Raw genomic sequence first — 18,014 nt, 5'->3', positions numbered from 1 at the left:
TCTTAAATATAATAGCTTAGAGAAATTTAGTTTTGCTATTCTCAGCATTCTTGACTTGTTTCCCTAATTAAGACTTCATGTGTCAAAATACTTGACCATCTTTTCCTGCGCTTTCATCCTCCTCTCACTGATTTGCTCATCTGTTCTTTCATAGGAAAGCAAATAAATGCATTGATGCTTGGATAGCTAGCATCTACCATTTCACTTAACAGATCTGTGAGGTAGGAATTTAATATTCTCCTTAACAGGTGGAGAAATTGAGGTGTCTCTTTTAACAGTGCTAGTCAAAACTAGGATTCCTTTTTACTTTTCTAATGAACCACATTTTTAATGAAATTGCTCTTAATCACTTACAGAATGCATTCATAAAGGTATTAAAACTCTTAAATATTGACCAAAATGCTAAAAATAATTCTGTTTGATAAAATAACAGCTCTTAAATACTCTTGTTTCCTTCTTAAGCAATATTATTAAGGTACTTTCAAGTCAGTTTAATAAAGTGCTTAGTGGTTAGCCATTTTCAATGACCTGAATTCAGAAGTCATATAAATTACTTCAGAGAAGGCATCTCCTAAATATGAGCACTTTGCCTATAAAGGCCCTATCTTTGTTTTGTTCCAGTCAACAAGTATTTCACTGTTTTCAAGATTTGATTTCTAAAGCATAGAACTAACTAGTGCAAATGCTTAGGCACAGTTCAATTAAAATGCATACATTCTTTTTCCTGTGCAGAGGCAATACAATGGTATATAGCTTATTCCATTGCTGGATATTCCAGAGAACTTTAAAATGGCTCATGTCTGCCAAATATGGCAGGAAAAAACATAACATGGGATCTAGTGTTCTATTTTATAGCAACAGTAAAATAAAAAAATGTTCAGTATATTGTTTAAAATTAAAACCAGAGCTAAAGCATTAGCTCCATCAATAATACCCAGCCTACCTCAAGATTTATGGGAAGTAGTGTAAGGCTTGAATATTGTACTCCCTAAGCAACTCTAGCTAATATGTTGCTTCATCCATATTGTCATCACTGCCAGCACCAAAATCATCTCCATCCTCGAAGTATGAAGAAATGTAGTCGTTTTCCTAAATGAAAATATTGCAGATAAAAATAGTTGCATGTGGTAGAGAATTTATGAAGAAAGTACATTGCAGTTGAGTAGAATTTTGAAATATTAATGTGAACATTTCTTCCTTTATTTTTTGGAAAAATTTTTTAAAAAAAAACTATGTTCTAGTGTGTACAAAGGGGGAGCAGCAGCATTTGATGCAAGGTTATTCCCCTGTTGTAATGACTGAAATCAGCGAATGCATGTACTGATTGTGGCAGAAAAATCTTACTTTTTTGCCAGATGTTATTGCCAAGCTCTTTGCAAGTAACACATCTAGAACAACTACTTAGCTACATGTACCATAACAAAAAAAAAAAAAATCAAGTCAATCAAAATTCTCTCACTGCAGTTCCTGTGCACCTGAGAGAAGTTAGAGGTACTGCTTGCCTCTCTGCAAACAGACTTAAGCAATTACTAGGAGCTGGCTTAGTACCCATAGGAAAATGGATGCATACCTCTTCATGCTCCTCTTCATCATATTCTTCTGGTTCTTCTGCTTCTTCATCATCTTCACCTTCTTTATCTTTGGCTTTATCTTTCTCATCTTCAGATTTTTCTTCTTCCTCATCCTTCTTTTCTAACTCCTGTCACAAAGCAATCTTGTTTGCAAGATAACCCCATCAGCAACACATCCCTCTGTGCTACCAGAATGTTATAATGAGTTAACAAGATGTTAAGCATAATGATGGTATGCAGATATTAGCTAAAATTTAATATTAACAATAATTATTACCACGCACTATAATGTAAGGAACGAACTAATGATAACAAAGCTAAAAATACAAAGCTTTTGCACTTTTCAGCTCCCATTCCCACACACTGGGTACTCACCTCCAAAGCCACATTCCTCCTAAATTTCTCCTCCTGTATTTTTCTATTTCTCAAGTTGTTACATGGGTTAGTTTCCAGCATAAGTATATTGAAAAAACAGCAATAGATTTAAAAGCTTTGGCATCAATTTCTCCTTCAGCAAGTTCTAATGGAAGCTCTATTGTTCATAATTCAACTGATGTTCAGAAGCAAAGAAAACAGTTTCTTCACAACCAAGCTCTTTGCTCATTCTATGCTTTGTGATACCCTATTGCAGAACAGTTCTCTGTCAGTGTAGTAGAAAGACGTTAGAGAAAGAGTGTTGGGGTTATTCCACTTAGTGATGGAACATGGGAACATGGCAAATACTTCCTTTTCCAGCAATTTCTATTGTACAAATTAGTAAGATTATGCATGTCTTACCTCTATTTTTTGCAACATATCCAGATTACTTTTAGGGTCAGAGGGTGCAGAGCTTTTTGCCTTTTTTAGTTTTGTACCTGCTGAAATAAAATGCATTGCTATTATTTTTTGAATACGAAAAACCACTTAACACTTTTACTTGCTGTTAGAATGTTAGTTCAAAGTCTAATGTAACTGTAATATATACTCTGTTGGATTATCATTGCAGTTACCATTTTCAAAATGTAACAGGTCTATCTTGTAGACCTGCAATAGCCTGATTTCTATGTGATGCCTACACAACCGGTTTCAAACTTCTTTGAACAAGTATTCAATCAAAGGTTTGTCCAAACTATAATATTCAGCTTCACAAAGTGGTTTTCACCTACAGATTCAAAGTACATCAATAGAAAAAAAAAAAAAAACACATTATTTTTCCTTATTTCAAAAAGACAAAAATGCCTTCCTGTTTTAAGGACTCAGCTTCTGAGTCTGTACAACACATTCACGACTTCAGAGAGATGGCTAAGAACAGGCAGGCAGCAGTTTATTCATAGCAACACCATAGTGTGGTTATTGCCACATTACATGGCTTTTGGACCAACCCTGGCTATTGTCTAGGGAATCTGGAGTGCTCGTTTTCACCTAGTCACTCAATTCATGAATATAACCTTCTCTCTAGTTACTCCCCACAATTCATCCTCGTTATCTTCCTTAGTTGTGTAGTGGGGTGAAGGTCAAAACCAGGATTTTATTTACCCAGATAAAAGCTACTTGGGTTGCAGCACTGTAAGGAATACCAGCCCTGGCTGCAGGTAGGGCAGTTTGACAAGTAGACTTGGCAAACCAGAGCACATTTGAAGAGCTCTCTCGGACAGCCTCTTTCCAGGCTGTAACTGCCTTTTGGCCCTACTGGTAAGCTCAGCACAGCAGCACAAAATTTACAATGTGGGGTACAATGTGGGACAATTTACCAAACCTACTACAGATTAGCTCTTCTCAGCATGGTAAAGCAGCCTATGTAAAGCTCCATGCTGGTGTGTTCTGATAGACAAGTCAGCTTCAGACAAATTAGCTTATGTAGCTTGTGACTTTTTATTCATGCTAGAGAGCACTAGTGATATCAAAATTAAAATTATTATGCACTGATAGAGGGAGTATCACTTCCAGAGTACAGAGTGACCCAGTGCAGTATGGATTTCATCTGGCTGAGCATCTAAGGAAGAACACTACAGCTGCTAAGAAGATTACTGTATTTTGTCAAAAGCTTTTGTTATGAATAATACTCAGTTTGTTTCAATGGTTTGCCTAGCAAGGGTCCTGGTGACAAAAGCACTGTATACAGCTGAGAGAAGTCCCTGTGAGCACTGCCAGAGCAAACAGGTCCAAAATAAAATGATCAGTATACTGTTCAAGTATGCAATGCAAGGGGAATAAGTAGAAAGTGTGATTCAAAACAAGCATTTTTGTACAACACCTGCAGGCTCTTACAGATAGTGCTATTAGAAGAAACAGGCCGGAAATCAGAGCAGACACCAAAATCATTCCTTTAGTGGTGGGTGTCTGTAGGGCTTGATTACCATGACAGTTAGAGACAAAGACTCATCACTGGACAGTGAGCTTGAAGCAAAATAGCCATTCATTCACAGCCATTTTACTCTTAAATAAAACGGACTGCTCTTTCCAAACACCTCTTCCTAAATTTCTCTGTCTTAAATCCACTTATACACACAGAGGAGCAGGGGGGTTGGGCTAGATGATCTCTAAAGTCCCTTCCAACCTCAACCATTCTCTGAGTCTGCGCTGGCCCACAAGAGCTGGCCACAGCTGCCATCTTGGCTACTACAGCTCATGTCTCAGTGTGGGAGGGATGTGGGATTCCACCCACAGTTAGGTCAGTAGGAGGCAGGTGGTTAGGTGTTAGGTTAAAGTATCCAAGGAAATCAGAACCGGGGTAAAGGTAAAGCCAGCCCTGTAAATTTAACTACACAGCTATCCAGAAATCATTTCTGCAATCTATGAAGCTAAAATAATAGGTTTTTTTTCTGACTGCAGAAGAGAGAAAATTCACTTCGCTCCCACACCTCTGTTCCACTGACAATAGTGTCATCTAAAATGGTCTGTCTACAAACTCCACCACTGATACGTGGCAGGATTTAAACTTGTCATTGCTCCACTGTTTACAAATCTGAGTAGCGTGACTTTAGGCCAGCCTCCATATCTCCAGAATTCTCCCCAAAAAACAAAACCACATTACTTTTGCTTTCAGAGGACCGTATCTTTTTGTCCGATCAAATCTGGGTGGCTAGCTGATCTTTGCTATTACAATTGAGTAAGAAAAATCCACTTTTGAAAGCAAACAGAGGAACTGGCATAAAAGAAAGTGAAGAAAATGCAGTGAGCAGTGATTTTCTAATTCTTTATGTTAATCACAACATTACTATAAGAAAGGAATAATAAATCAGCATTTCTGTTCACATAGCATCAAAGGGAGGTAGTTATTGCCCCCAGATTTGTGAAAGTCAGTGCTATTTCTTCTTTTTTAAAAAAAATGTGTGTACTCATTTCTTTTTTAGGGTGCTTGCAAATAAGTATTTTCAGTTGAATCTTGCAGTCTACCTTTAGCACCATCCTTCCCAATGAGGCTCTTAAAAGGAACAAAGCTTCCAGCTGAGCCAGTCTCCATGACTACTGCACATTCACTTTTCTTTTTCTATTTTATCCTTGAGTTGAAAAATGACACACGAAAGACTTGGACAAAAAGAACAAGAATGTGAACAATTATATATAACAGGCAGCTAAGTAGAGGGGTCCAAGTGTTGTTTCACATCAACAGAACAACAAACTTCTACAGAAAAAATAACAGTCATGCATACTAGAAAACACATTGAAAAAATAAACACACTTATGATGTTGCATAATAAAAAAAGTCTTTTTTTTTTTCCTTTAGGAACAACCAATACCAGCTCCAACTGCTGTTGAAGGATCTGGTTCACAATTCTGCAGAAGAAAGCTGAAAATAAACAAAAAAAGTAAAACCAGGGAAAATAGAAAATAACCTATTAATCACATGTAAAAGGCTTAAAAAATACAAAAGTCAAACAAATCATAAATCAGAGGACTGAGAAACCCAAAATATAAAGGAAATTGGAACAACTAGCTATTCATTAAGCAGAAAAAGGGAATGCTGTCTTAAGGTACAAACTTTAAAAAAAAAAAGAAGTTTAGTGCTACTTAAACCTTTTACTGTTAAATATTGACACCTACTATGTTAATATGTCAGTATGAAGGAGAGCAAAAGAAAGATAAATCTGTTCCGGTAACTTAAAACATCCTATGAAAACAAAACAAAAACCACGAAAGCCAAACAGACTAGTAAGGTATTTAATAAACATCCGCCAAAATTCCTGATTACTAGGCCTTGTAATTTGTAATGATATTTTTGTACTATTTTTTTTTCCTAATCAGCTCCAGCATTTCTGCTCACATTCAAGAAGTGTGGACTAAATGCTCTTTGAGAATAAATAATTACCTTTCTTGGTCTTTTTGCTTGGCTTCATCTCTCTTGGGAGTCTTCGCCAATCTGCATAAAAAACACATTCTATATATACGACTGATAATCTACAGAACAGCTATAATCCCTCCACACTCCCTCCTGAACTGGTGGGTTCCCTGTTGTGCTTGATCCTGTATACATGCATATTTAACTGTTTTATTGTACAGTAGTTCCACCAAACTCTGGTTGTACTTTAAATTAAGAAGACCAGAGTAAGGATCTAAATTAACATGCAGTTAATGAAGACTGGCACCTGTACCAAAGAGATAGTTAAAGTTCAGCCATGCCAGTTGCCCGCATGCCATTTAACTTACATATCACAATTAATTTTGCACTAGTGAGCTGTGCAGACCCAGTTGTGAAAGTTCAACATTATAAAACCCAACTACTGGTCACTGAGAAGACAGATTTTTTGTTTGGTTCTTTTTTTAAGCAACATCCATGTTTGCTAACAGTTCAAAACCAATATTTAGAAGGGAAATTAGGAAGAGGGAGAAAAAATTGCATGTTTGCTCCAAGATAAGCTGCTGCATTTCAATACATTAAAAAAAAAAAGGCGGGGCGGGGAAGAATAATAAAACACTTTGATTTGAGCTGGAAGAAGAATGACAAAGGCATAGCCCTCAAGGCAGGATACATGACTTGTAAGGACTTCCTTGTTTTATTACTTTAAAAATAATGAACTCAACATTTAAGAAGAACAGAAGATTGCACAGGCTAACAAACGACTGACCTTTGATAATCTGAGATATTACCTGGGGTCCATGCTGCATGCTCCTTTTCAATCTCCAGGTACTTTTTACTGTATCTTTCTATTACTACAGAGGAAGACACAAAGACTTACTGAGTTCAGTTCCTTAAAAGGGCAATTTGCACACTGACACATAAGCATTTTTCAGTATTTTTTCTTACCAAATTTCCTACCGCATTTTTCCCAACAGCAAAATCAACTTAATAAAAAAAATACTGATTATGACTGCAGTAAAAGCTCATTGCCCCAAACAGGGAAAATTTCTGTGAGTGTTCTACAAATGAAAACAAAGACTGGGGCCTTTATGAACTAAGCAGTCTGTCATACACATCAGAAAAGTGTAAGCAAAAAGGAAGACATGCAAAAATTAAGGTCAATTTTAAACTTAGTTCTGACCAGGGTAAGCAAAAGGCCTACTTGAAAATGTGGAGTCGAAGGTTTGTGTTTAAAATGATGGCATCTCAAGGGGCATTTAACATAGGTGGCTTTTTGTAAACGCTGAAGGAAACTGTCAGCAACAGAGAAGAAAGTAGTAGTTTTGATTTCTGCTTAAGGCCTTTCAATAAATAATTAATTGCTGATACCATCAGTAAAAAGATATATCTGACTCTTGCCAACCACGGTTGACGAATTAATCCCCCATTGCTAAAGGGACAGCCACCAAATCACAGCAGATACACCTGCAAGAAAAATATGAACCATGCATGGTTTATGAAGTGAAAAAAACAGAGAATTTACTACTACCTACTACTCTGTCAAAATGGGTGTTCAGGTGAGTGATGAAAATCTATTCTAAACGACAGAACAATACATCCAAATTCCCAGGTCATGTTAGACATGGCATTAATTTACTGCCTAACTAATGACAGAAAGAAAGATTGCTATGTCCTAATTAAAACATTTCCCTTCTCACGCTTCAAACGGACCATTTGGCTCACAGGCATCGTGCTGAGGATTTAAAACAATGCATTTCCTCTTGTGGCAAAGCCAATCTAAGAAATTCCTTCCCACCATCGTCCTCTTGCTGCTTTCTTATTCCTGTCAGATGTTTTGATGAAACGCTGGGAAGGAAAGGGCTGGAAATCCAGGGAACTGAAACAATCAGTTAAAATAATTCTACCTTGGGGAAAGAAAGTGGCTTTTCTTAAAGACAAGCCACTTCTGCCAGGCAACCAGGCCCAGAGATAACTGTGTCCTGCGAGATAAAAGCAAACTGTTTTATGATAGCATCCGTGCTGCAGACAGCTGGCAGTGTAAGCATTCCACAGCACCTCAGATGAAGTATTTCTGTACAACTAATGTTTCAGCTTAGTAACTTACCTTACCAACCTACTCTTGCTGAGACGATGAGAACATTTGTAGCATTATTTATCTGAAGTGGCTATCTATCTGTTTTCCCTACAATTGCCAGTTTTTGAAGAAAAACAATCTTCAAGGCTGGCAGTTCTATTAATAAGCACCCTGAGAAACACGGAGAGATCACTCTATCCCAGGAAGAGGGTTGCAGAAACCAAGACCACTCAAGGAGAGTAGTGAGAAAAGTTGCGAGAAAGAGAGAGAGAGAGAGAGAGAGAATGTGTTCCTGTGAAGTGGTGGGTTCTTTGGAAATAAACCTGACAGGCTTTCAGGCACAGCAGTGCTTTTTCGTTTCTCAAATGGGAACAGCAAACTTCAAGCCTGAGAAAGATCAAGGGCACAGGAAAAAAAAAAAAAAAAAACACCTCTGGTGAGATGAGAGACCAAAGAGACTGAAATTTGTTTACTTAGAAGATAAAAGAGGAGATGTCATGGGAGAGAAATTTTGAACTCTTCTGCAGTCATGAAAGGATCTAAAAAGCGTCGATCAGATTTCCTGTTTTGCCCTGTCTCAGAGCCAAGGGTTCAGCTGGTTACCTCCCGTTCAGCAGCAGCTAGGGAGGAAGGCGGCCGCTGCACCTGGGAGCGCCACAACCCTTCCCTGCTCGGGGTGTGAGGAGCGCGCAGCCCCGGCGCCCGGCCTACACGCGGGTGCTGCAGGCCGCGTCCTGCAGCCGCTGCAGGGCGAGAAACGCTCGGCTCTGCAGGAACCAAGTCCTACAGGGACTGGGGCAGGAGCTCTTTCCTTTCCCAGAAATGGGTGGCCCGCAGCAGGTGATCTGCAGTATCTTAATGCTGCGAGAAGCCTGGGCTTCTGAAACCATTTCAAGACCTCAAGACATTACAATATCCTGCTCCATTTTAAACTGTGCTTTAATACAAACCTCAGTGGACAATCAATGAGGTGTGCCAATCAAAGTATGGGTGTATGCATCTATACACACACACTTTATAGCACAGTATATATTCCTCTATTTAAGTATACATACAGTCAAAAAAAGCAAAAGGAAAAATGTACACACACATACATATATATGCATATACATATATATATATATATATAAAATGTGGAATCCAGTATAATGGGGAGACACTACGACCAACAGCTATCAACATTTCAAAAGGGCCTGGACTCTGTATATCTACGTCATACCTGTCCCATGAAAATTCAGAGTGAGGAAATATTCCAGTTGTTTCAGGAGGTATATTATATCTCATGTTAAAAGCTCAAATCAGCTCTCATTATTCAAAAATCAGTACATGACAGGAAGCAAAGCATTATGTGGTGTTTGGCCACTCTGGACTTCTTAAACATTTTTATAAGGCTTGTGGAAGACAGTCTACTGTACTGGCTGCATCTTCAGCCTAATGTATACAGCATTTACTGCTTTCTTTTATTTCCTACTTTCCCATAACAGGACTTACCATTTATACAAGTGAGATCCAGTTCAGCTTTCTGACTAAGAAGCTTGGATTTTAACAGTATCAGTGATATGTAACTTGATGTTAAGTACAGCACAATATTTGGCATTACTGAACAGTAACAGAGATGTTATTGTTTAATTCTAGTATGTATAAGCAAAAGACATATTCTCAGGCTATGTATGACTTCTAATTCAAGCAGCTCTGCTTCTGGCACAAACCTCAGCAAATCACTTGTCCTCGTATGAAAAGTCTTCACATGTCAGGTATGTTGTCAGTAACTCTAACCAATTTTTCCCTAATAGGAAAAAGTCATGTCCTAGAATAGGACCTTTCAGAATGCCCTGTTGTCAAATACAACTTTAAGTATATCACCATACAGTTAAAGAGGCAGCTGAATTTTGACCCTACATATTTACTATAAGTATATCTTTGCTCCCTGCAGAATTTTAGGTTATTTTCAGCATGTACAAACATCTACTTCATTTGTATCTGGTCAGCAAGCAATTGAAAAGACTGCACAGAGTTGCTCTTAGTGCTTTTTGCCTTATCTCAAATAAAATAGATGTTTATTCCTCCCCTTTTCTCACAGAGCAGTTGTTTTCCAGTTGCAACCATTGCAGACGCTGACCAATAATTTCCACATCTATAAAAAGACAAAATTTCCCTCTTGTTTTAAGCTGCCATTTTTTATTCTTTATTATCAGTACTAACTACATCTTCAACACATGCATTTCACTACAACTTTCTTCATAGAATAATAACTACTGAAGATATAAATACAAATAAAAAGCACACAAACAGACCTTCATGATCTTCTTCTACTGCCAAAAAATAAGGCATTTTTTTCATAGTTCCTCTAAGATCTTGTTTTAAGGCCAACATGTAATCTTCATCTTCTCCTGTTTTCAGGGGCACTGGCTTATTATCTGTACTCTGTACAAATTATGTTTATTATTTATAATGCATTAATATCCATAAAACACACAGGAATAGCAACAAAAAAGCTACAACAAACATGACTCATGAAAGAGTAGAGCTGTAGTGTGCTACTTTGTAAGCATACTTTATTGCATTCTGACATGCACGACACTATACTTACAATGAAATGTATAGCTTTTATGACTTAGCTATATCTTTCTGCAAAAATATAGGAAGAAAGCAAGAAAAAGAAGTACATTAAAACAGGGAAACAGTCATTCAGTTAATGTTATGTTCACGGGGCCAATATTCTTAACTCCTAAATGCAGTTTCTCATGCCAGCTCAGAAAATCATTACTCAGAAACCACTGCTTCTCTATCTTTACAGCCCTAAGATTGTGTCATGAAGGTTAGCTAATTGTTTCAGCTATATTTACTAACCGGCTAACAATTTAAATAGTTAAAGTTGACAGGGGAATGGTGATGCTCCTCAGTTCTGAAGTCTGAGCTGTAAGTGCATTTACAGGAAATTTAGAAGAACACAAAAATAACCTATATGAATAACAATTCATTGTTTAAAGCAATTCTTATGAAAGTCAATTGTAGTGCTAGGCTTTTGGTCCAAACTGCCCAAAAATTAACTGTGCTTAAGTTTTTGTTTCCTATTCTAATCATGCTACTTGCTTCCTTTTTTTTTTTCTTTTTTTTTTTCTTTTTTTTTTTCTTTTTTTTTTTTTCTTTTTTTTTCGGATGGCATGAGGTATCTCCTAGAAAGTTTAGCTTAGTTCTGTATGTGACTGTTCACAAAAGTAAGATGTCATCTTTAACTTCCTTCTGGTCTCCATTAGATACAGTAGGGCTAGCAAATCTCTTATGAGGCAGCTCCGTTGATGACATTAACTGTGGAAGCTGTAATTTACAGAGAATTCATGCTGTCAGCAGACAGCAACATCCCCATTAGGAAGAATAAAAGACAGCTTGCTTAGATCAGCAAAGTCATGTGATTTAGCCTGTAAAGGAAATACTAGACCAAGAGAAAGATAAATAACCAGTAAGATCTGGTTCAGTAGGTCAACACTTAGAGCGCAAAAACTATTCAGAGGAATCTCTGAATAGCAACAATTACACGCCAAACTTCAAGTTTGGAATCAGAACATGTGGATTGCATATCATGCGCCTGGATCAGACCCTGACATAACTGGTAAGTTTTCTTATATAAAATTTAAACACTGTTGGTGTTTCTTTTCCACTTCAGAATTGCTGAAGTTTTCCTACATAGCAAAATAAAGCTTAATAAGAAAATCATTTTCCTTTTTTTACACTTTGTTTTTACAAACTATTAGAATTTGAAATCCAAACCTCAATTTCCTAATTATGTGAAAATGTCCCAGTTATTTTCAAATTATTTTCAATTTTCCTCTGTTAAGGTAAAAGATATTTACCTAAAATCTTTCTTTTGCGTGTGTGTGTGTTGACAGGAAATTTCTAAATTTCACAGCTTCAGAGAGTAGCATGACTTTACTTCAAATTCGGATATCTAGACCTTCCATTACTGTAATATCCAGAAAAAGAAAACTCATGAGATGGGCTTTAATTAGCAATCGAACCTCTTGCAAGCAATCCAGCTAAACACAGGATGCAACATGCAGCAAAGAGTCAGGAAGTGGTAACCACAAAGCAATGGCAACCAATAGTGATCTACACCAAATAACTTTAAAATCGACTTGAAGTGCTTAGGGCTGTTCAAATATTCCATCCTACTATCTAGACATGAAGGTGAAAACATTCCACCTGGGCACTCTAGAGAGTTTGGTGCGAGAGAGTAGCAGTACTTACAGGGAACAGGGGTGGGGGCTTACATGCCACCTCAGGCAGAGAGGCCCCTTTGGCAAAGCCAATAGCCTCAATGTTGAAGGTAAACGCGGCACGGCCTCTTCCTCTACCTGACCCAGCCATTTCGAGTTCCTGGAAAGAGTACACATTTTTAAAAGATTACTTTTTGTCACATGTAGGAAATAATAGATACATTTTAAGTAATATATAAAAAGCTAACAAACATGGCAATAACATTAAAACATTTTTAATTGTCATTGAAGTACCAAGGCATTTTTACTGCCCATCTTCTGTTCTTCAATATCCTCTAGATTAGGCACAGGTTTAAAATCAATTCCATTATCTCATTTCTGCTAGCCACCTTTGCATGTCTGAAATTGTCTCCTAACCTATGAATTTTAAACTTTTAAACAAACTTTCAGCTGCACCCAGGGCAACCACCATCAATGTGCAGGAGAGATGGCTTCAAATGGGAAATAAGAATTGGGAAGTTACCTATAGCTTTTCATGAATTTGTCCTGGATAACAGAGAATCCAGGAGAGAACATAGGTGAGAACAAAGGAATTTATACTTAAGATTAAGATCTTATGATGCAATCAATGCCCTTCTAATTAAATGTCAGGAAAAAAAAAAAAAAGGTTCATGTAAGTATTTTCTTGTTTACTGCCTTCCTCATGAATAAGCTTTACATGGATAAGACAACACATTGTACTTTAAACATCACTGAGCAACACAGAAACCTCTCTAAAAAAAAAAGACCTAAATAAGTCATTTTAGGAAAGGGAGCAATTAAAGAAAAATCTAAGGCTGAGAATTTAATTCACCGAAAAAAAATAAAGAGAAGCATCAGAAGCATCAAGTTTAGTCGAAAACAGGTTAAAAGACAAGATGCGAGCCTGGCAGAATGGAGAAAGACAGAAGAGATAGAAAAGTCCCAAACATGAACAATCTGGGTGTGGAAAAAAGAGAAACCATCCACAGAAGAAAAACAGAAAAGTGATGTGGGAGTCAAGCTGCTAGTGTGGAAGGGAACGCTATTTAAATTAAATATAGAAAATATAGAGGCCAATTTTTAGATGCTGCTGTAAAAATCACCTCTACGTAAGATTTTCTTGAAACAGTGAATTAGCCTAATGTGCAGTAACAAGCAGTAACAAGTCTGACAGCTAGTCATAATCCAGGTCAGCAGTTTCAGCAGTTTTAGGGAAACTCTTGACTTCTTTTTTTTTTTTTTTTTTTTTTGGGGGGGGGGTAGGGGGTGTTCATCCTCGATTAAAAGGTGTTTTTTTTTTTTTTTTTTTTTTTTTTTTTTTTTTTTTTTTTTATCTGCTCACACTACACAGTAAGAGCATGGATGAGATGAGAAATCCTGAAGGAAATGCCATGGCTTTACAACCAACTAACTATGGCAACAGCTCCACTCGCCACTGCCACGAGAGATGCCGCTCAGGTGCATTTTCCTATGCAGGGAGATCCCGTCTCATTTATTCTGCAGATGAGAAAGCAAATTCCAGGATTAGACCAAAGCACACATTTATGCTTTTAAAATGAGGGGCATCCAGAAAGTTAGGGAGCCCCCTGCTAGTGTTCGCAGCCCCGCTTCTCGGGGACGGGCATGTCACGCGGGCAAAGGTGTAAAAACGACACGAGTCCAGAAACCGGGTGCGACCTGGAGGCTAAATTTAAAAACCCGCCGCCCACGCCCGGCCCCTCCAGACCCCGGGCCTTGTCCCGCCGCCCTCCCACGTTTAGGACCCGGCGCTGGAAGGGCCCGGACTCACCCCCGCGCGGCCGCCGCCGCCGCCGCCGCCCTGCTCGGAAAGGGCCGCGCCGCGGCCGCCCCGCCCCGCGCCGCCGCCGGGCCCCGCCCCGCGCCGCCATCGCGCGCCCGCCGCACTGCGCCGCCCGCAGCCGCGGGGCGGCCGCCGCCGCTGCCATGTCGGCGCTGGAGTGGTTCGCGCACAAGTCCCTGGGCGGCGGCATCTTCTGGATCCAGGAGCGCTTCTACGAGTCCAGCAACCGCGCCAACATCTGGCTCGTGCGCGGCTCGCAGCGCGACCTCGTCGTCGACGCGGGGCTGGGGCTGCGCAGCCTGCCCGACTACCTGCGCGCGGCCGGGCTGCTGGCGCCGCCGCCCGGCACCGACGCCGCCGCCCGGCGGCCGCTGCTGGCCGTGGCCACGCACGTGCACTTCGACCACGCGGGCGGGCTGCAGCACTTCGAGGAGGTGGCGGTGCACGGCGCCGAGGCGGCCGCGCTGCTGCGCGGCGACAACTACGAGGCGGTGACGTGGCTCTCGGACGCCGAGGTGGCGCGGCCGCCGCGGCCCGGCTGGCGCGCCCGCCAGTTCCGCGTGCCGCCCGTGCGACCCACGCGCGTCCTGCAGGAGGGTGAGGGCGGCCGCTCCGCGCTCTGCGTGGGCTGTGCCGCATCGCGGGGCGGTGTGTCTGGGCGGCTGCCGTCAGTACGGGCGGGGGTGTTTCTACAGCACCCAGGCTCCGCCGTTGTAGCCATGTCTGTGGAATGGGAGCAGGGTTGAGGCTTATTTGGATTGCTTCCTATGTTTAATCGGAACAAGGGAAAAACAAACCAAAAAGTATTGAGATTTACATTTTGAGGATTTATTTAAAAATGCACTTGGTGTTGTCCACAAATGACACTTTCTCCCCTACCCTGCCCCCTTTAAAAAATGTGCATAAAAGGCAAAGGAGTTAATGTTTTATCGGGAATGTAGTAAGGACGCTACAGTTAAGTATGCTTAAAGTCTGTCCAGGTAGGCCAGTCAGAATTAGGGTGAACAAGGAACATAGTATGCCTCTTTTACTTTGCCTTGAGATTTATTTTAGGTGGATAAAAAACACTTTATATTAGTGGTCTTTATATATATGTGTGTGTGTATATGTGTATGTATGAAAAACAAACTTGAAATAGAGTAAAATATCCCCATTTTATTTCTGTCAGGGTGGTGTTTTCTTCCTTTTGAATAGTGTTTGGCCCACCTTAGGGAACATTACCAATAGAAAAAGCTCATGAATTAAGGATGTGGCTTATGATAAGGCCTGTGCTAATAATGGTGCAGGTGGAAATCCCTGAAATTTTAGACTAGTCCAGGAAGTAATAGTTATAGGTTAAACAGAAGACAGTGAAAATGATAAGCTTGAAAGTTGATAAATTTGTTCAGTAGTTTTGTAGCCACCTGTTGGTAGCTTTCCTTTCTTTTTCCTTTTTTTCCTCTTTTTCCAGAAAGGTTTTTTCTTGGTTTAAGCTGCTTTCATTGCCTCATTTGAGCCTGAGCACCCTGATTTAAATATAAGAAATGTGTAAACTTAGGGGCTGAAGTCATTTTTAGAATGTTTGAGTGATTTGGAATCCTGGGCTCATTTCCTTAGTTCTGGGCTAATACCACTTTGCTTGTGGGGCTCTTAAAATAACCAAATCAGTGTTTTTCACTTTTGTGTTCAGCCTGCTTTGCAGCCTTCAAGCCATCCATGGCTCTCAACAAGAGAAAAAAATGTATAGTAGGCATTTATTAGCATTTATTGTTTTTCTGGGCTCAGTTCCTTTCAACTGTTGCCATGTTTGTTTTAGAATTCTGTACATTTCATGTTTAAAACCTGGATGTCATGTCTGGTTTTTGTAAAATCTTCTCAGTGCCTGCAGCAATTTGAAACCCACTGGAAAAAAAAATCTAAATAATCTAAGAGAAAAAAAAAAACTTGAATAATTCTGAAAATAACTGCTGCTGCAACATAGGGATCAGGCAGGTTCCCTATTAGCAGGTCAAATATCATCTCTCTCTGACTTCCAAGCTCAGTTCTAGCATTTTGCAAGGGAGGCAAGCAGATGTCCCCAGCAGCATAATTTATAGCTATAGTATAATTTATGCCTTGCCTAGTACATCTTAGTCCCAACATAGTAGTTTGTATTGCAGTGAGAGCAGGATGTGGTGGTTTTTGAGCCTCAAAGCATGTCAGGTAGAGCTGCTTGCCTTTCAAGAGTTATGCATCTTTAGGCTTACTGAGTGTGAGTAAATTCATGGATTGTCTGTGTTTTCTGTAAGATAGATCTGCAACTCTTGGATTTTAAATATAGTAGAAATTATTTTTTTGTTGTTCTCCTTGAAACTTCAAGTGCATAATTTAGTTTAAGCATCCTCCTCTGATAACTGCTTCACTAGTTGCAGGTTTTCACATCTTTAATTTTATGGTAGTGCATGTTATTTTGAGGACTGTTTAGTAATGAGGCAGCTGCCTAACAAGAAGATTGCTCTCATATCGGTCTTCTTTCCCAATGCAGTCTGCCCTTAAGTTTACATATCTGCCACCTCTAGATTAATTGCTTTTATAGATGTATCATAGAGCAGTCATTACAGCTTAAAATTAACAGCAGGCTTACCTCTCCATCCCTACCCTGGCTTTCTGCTGACAGTATTAGCTCAGTGGCCAGAATGATGGAAAAATTATTTACTTTTAAGCCAGTGAAATAAATGACATAAAGTTAAGAACGTTCTATTTTTATACAAAAGATGAAAATAGATTTGGAAGCCCGTTTTGCTTCTCCGACAGCAATTTAAGTTCTGTTGTTTTGTGTTTCAGAAGCAACTGTAGTGCAACTCTGAATTAAATGAGGGTAAAACCTAATAAGTTGTGAAATACTTCATTTGTAAACTTTCACAGGAGATAAACCTAGATGTGTTCTACTTGGTTCCTGCTTCATTTTCTCTACCTACTTCTTCAGAATGGGAATAGGTTCCCTGGAACCTGTGCCAATTAACACAGCCTAAGCCCCTGCTTATTGTTATATGATTGTCATCAAGTGTATTTTTAAATTGCTGCTTTGACTCTAGGCAAGCAAAAAGCTCCTGCTGTCATGTGTCTATAAAGCATATATAAAATCTCAACAACTTCCTTTTTTTTTTTTTTTTTTGTGATGTTTAGCATGCAGAATAAATGCATATGTTTCTTTACTATCTTTGCTTGCAGGTGATGTGATCAGCCTTGGAGACCGACAGCTTACTGTCATGCACATGCCTGGTCATTCACGAGGAAGCATCTGCCTACACGACAAGGAGCATAAGATCCTCTTCAGTGGCGATGTCGTGTACGATGGATCCATGATCGACTGGCTTCCCTACAGCAAAATAAGTGACTATGTCGCAACCTGCCAGCGTCTCCTAGAGTTGGTGGACAAAGGTCTGGTGGAGAAGGTGCTACCTGGGCATTTTAACACCTTTGGAGCAGAAAGGTTATATCACTTAGCTTCCAATTACATCTCACAAGCTGGAGTTTGCCACAGAGTTTCTACTTGTGCCATGAGATCCATTGCAAGCATAGCACTTCGTGTTACAAATTCTAGAAGCGCCTCTTAGTAGTAGTGCTTTTGGTGTGAGGTATTCCCTGATGGAAAAACCAAATGGCTTGTGAAAGCATTGATACGTGCAAAGCAGTATGCATTAGTAAAGAGTTGGCACATTAACCCAGATGAGCTGCAAAAAATTCTCCTTGTTTTTTGCCTGCATTACTCCTATTTTTTTAAAAACATATACATAAGCTAGTAACTTAGCCGAAGCTGCCATTTTCTGTTTTTTTTTCTAGGCATGTTTGCACACCTATTGTGATTGCCAGTGGACTGCAGTTTGAAATACATTACATTATTTTTGATATGATTCTGTCAAGATACATATGATATGCCAGAATTAAAGGGTTTACATGCGTGAAACTTTTTTGATGTAGCAGTAGGGTGAAGGTTTTATTTGCATTTAAAAGTAATTCTATGTGGCTGGATTATAATGTGGCTGCTAATGCTCTGTGGTGGGGGAGAAGGATGGAGACTGTAATATTTCATTTT

At 39.4% G+C, this 18,014-nt stretch overlaps 2 protein-coding genes across 3 annotated transcripts; one reads left to right on the top strand and one right to left on the bottom strand.

Moving 5' to 3' along the window:
* Positions 1–434: 434 nt before the first annotated feature.
* Positions 435–12,289, bottom strand: POLR3G (RNA polymerase III subunit G). Of its 2 annotated transcripts, XM_010225353.2 has the most exons (7): positions 12,170–12,289; positions 10,219–10,348; positions 6,639–6,701; positions 5,860–5,910; positions 2,349–2,428; positions 1,571–1,699; positions 435–1,089 (listed from the first exon to the last, which is right to left on the bottom strand). In XM_010225353.2, the coding sequence occupies exons 1-7, from the start codon at positions 12,287–12,289 to the stop codon at positions 1,003–1,005; spliced, it is 660 nt and encodes a 219-aa protein (XP_010223655.2). In that variant the 3' UTR covers positions 435–1,002. The 2 variants fall into 2 exon arrangements, with proteins under 2 accessions (XP_010223655.2, XP_010223654.2); XM_010225352.2 differs by lacking the exons at positions 435–1,089; positions 1,571–1,699; positions 2,349–2,428 and adding an exon at positions 5,057–5,340.
* A 1,807-nt stretch (positions 12,290–14,096) lies between these two features.
* Positions 14,097–17,637, top strand: MBLAC2 (metallo-beta-lactamase domain containing 2). The gene is made up of 2 exons (XM_088519596.1): positions 14,097–14,557; positions 17,150–17,637. The coding sequence occupies exons 1-2, from the start codon at positions 14,104–14,106 to the stop codon at positions 17,533–17,535; spliced, it is 840 nt and encodes a 279-aa protein (XP_088375722.1). The 5' UTR covers positions 14,097–14,103; the 3' UTR covers positions 17,536–17,637.
* Positions 17,638–18,014: the final 377 nt, after the last annotated feature.

This window comes from Tinamus guttatus, unplaced genomic scaffold, assembly GCF_059628265.1.
Source record: "Tinamus guttatus ecotype Peru unplaced genomic scaffold, ASM5962826v1 Tinamus_guttatus_pri_ptg000062l, whole genome shotgun sequence".
NCBI classification, from domain to species: Eukaryota; Metazoa; Chordata; class Aves; order Tinamiformes; family Tinamidae; genus Tinamus; species Tinamus guttatus.
This window is presented reverse-complemented; position numbering and strand designations above follow the sequence as displayed.

Coding starts and splice junctions, on each gene's coding strand:
- MBLAC2 (XM_088519596.1), top strand. CDS start 14,104: ATGTCGGCGCTGGAGTGGTTCGCGCACAAGTCCCTGGGCGGCGGCATC. Junction 14,558..17,149: donor CACGCGCGTCCTGCAGGAGG/GTGAGGGCGGCC, acceptor CTTTGCTTGCAG/GTGATGTGATCAGCCTTGGA.
- POLR3G (XM_010225353.2), bottom strand. CDS start 12,289: ATGGCTGGGTCAGGTAGAGGAAGAGGCCGTGCCGCGTTTACCTTCAAC. Junction 6,702..10,218: donor AGTAGAAGAAGATCATGAAG/GTCTGTTTGTGT, acceptor CTTCCTCTGTAG/TAATAGAAAGATACAGTAAA. Junction 1,090..1,570: donor ATGAAGAGGAGCATGAAGAG/GTATGCATCCAT, acceptor ATTTTCATTTAG/GAAAACGACTACATTTCTTC.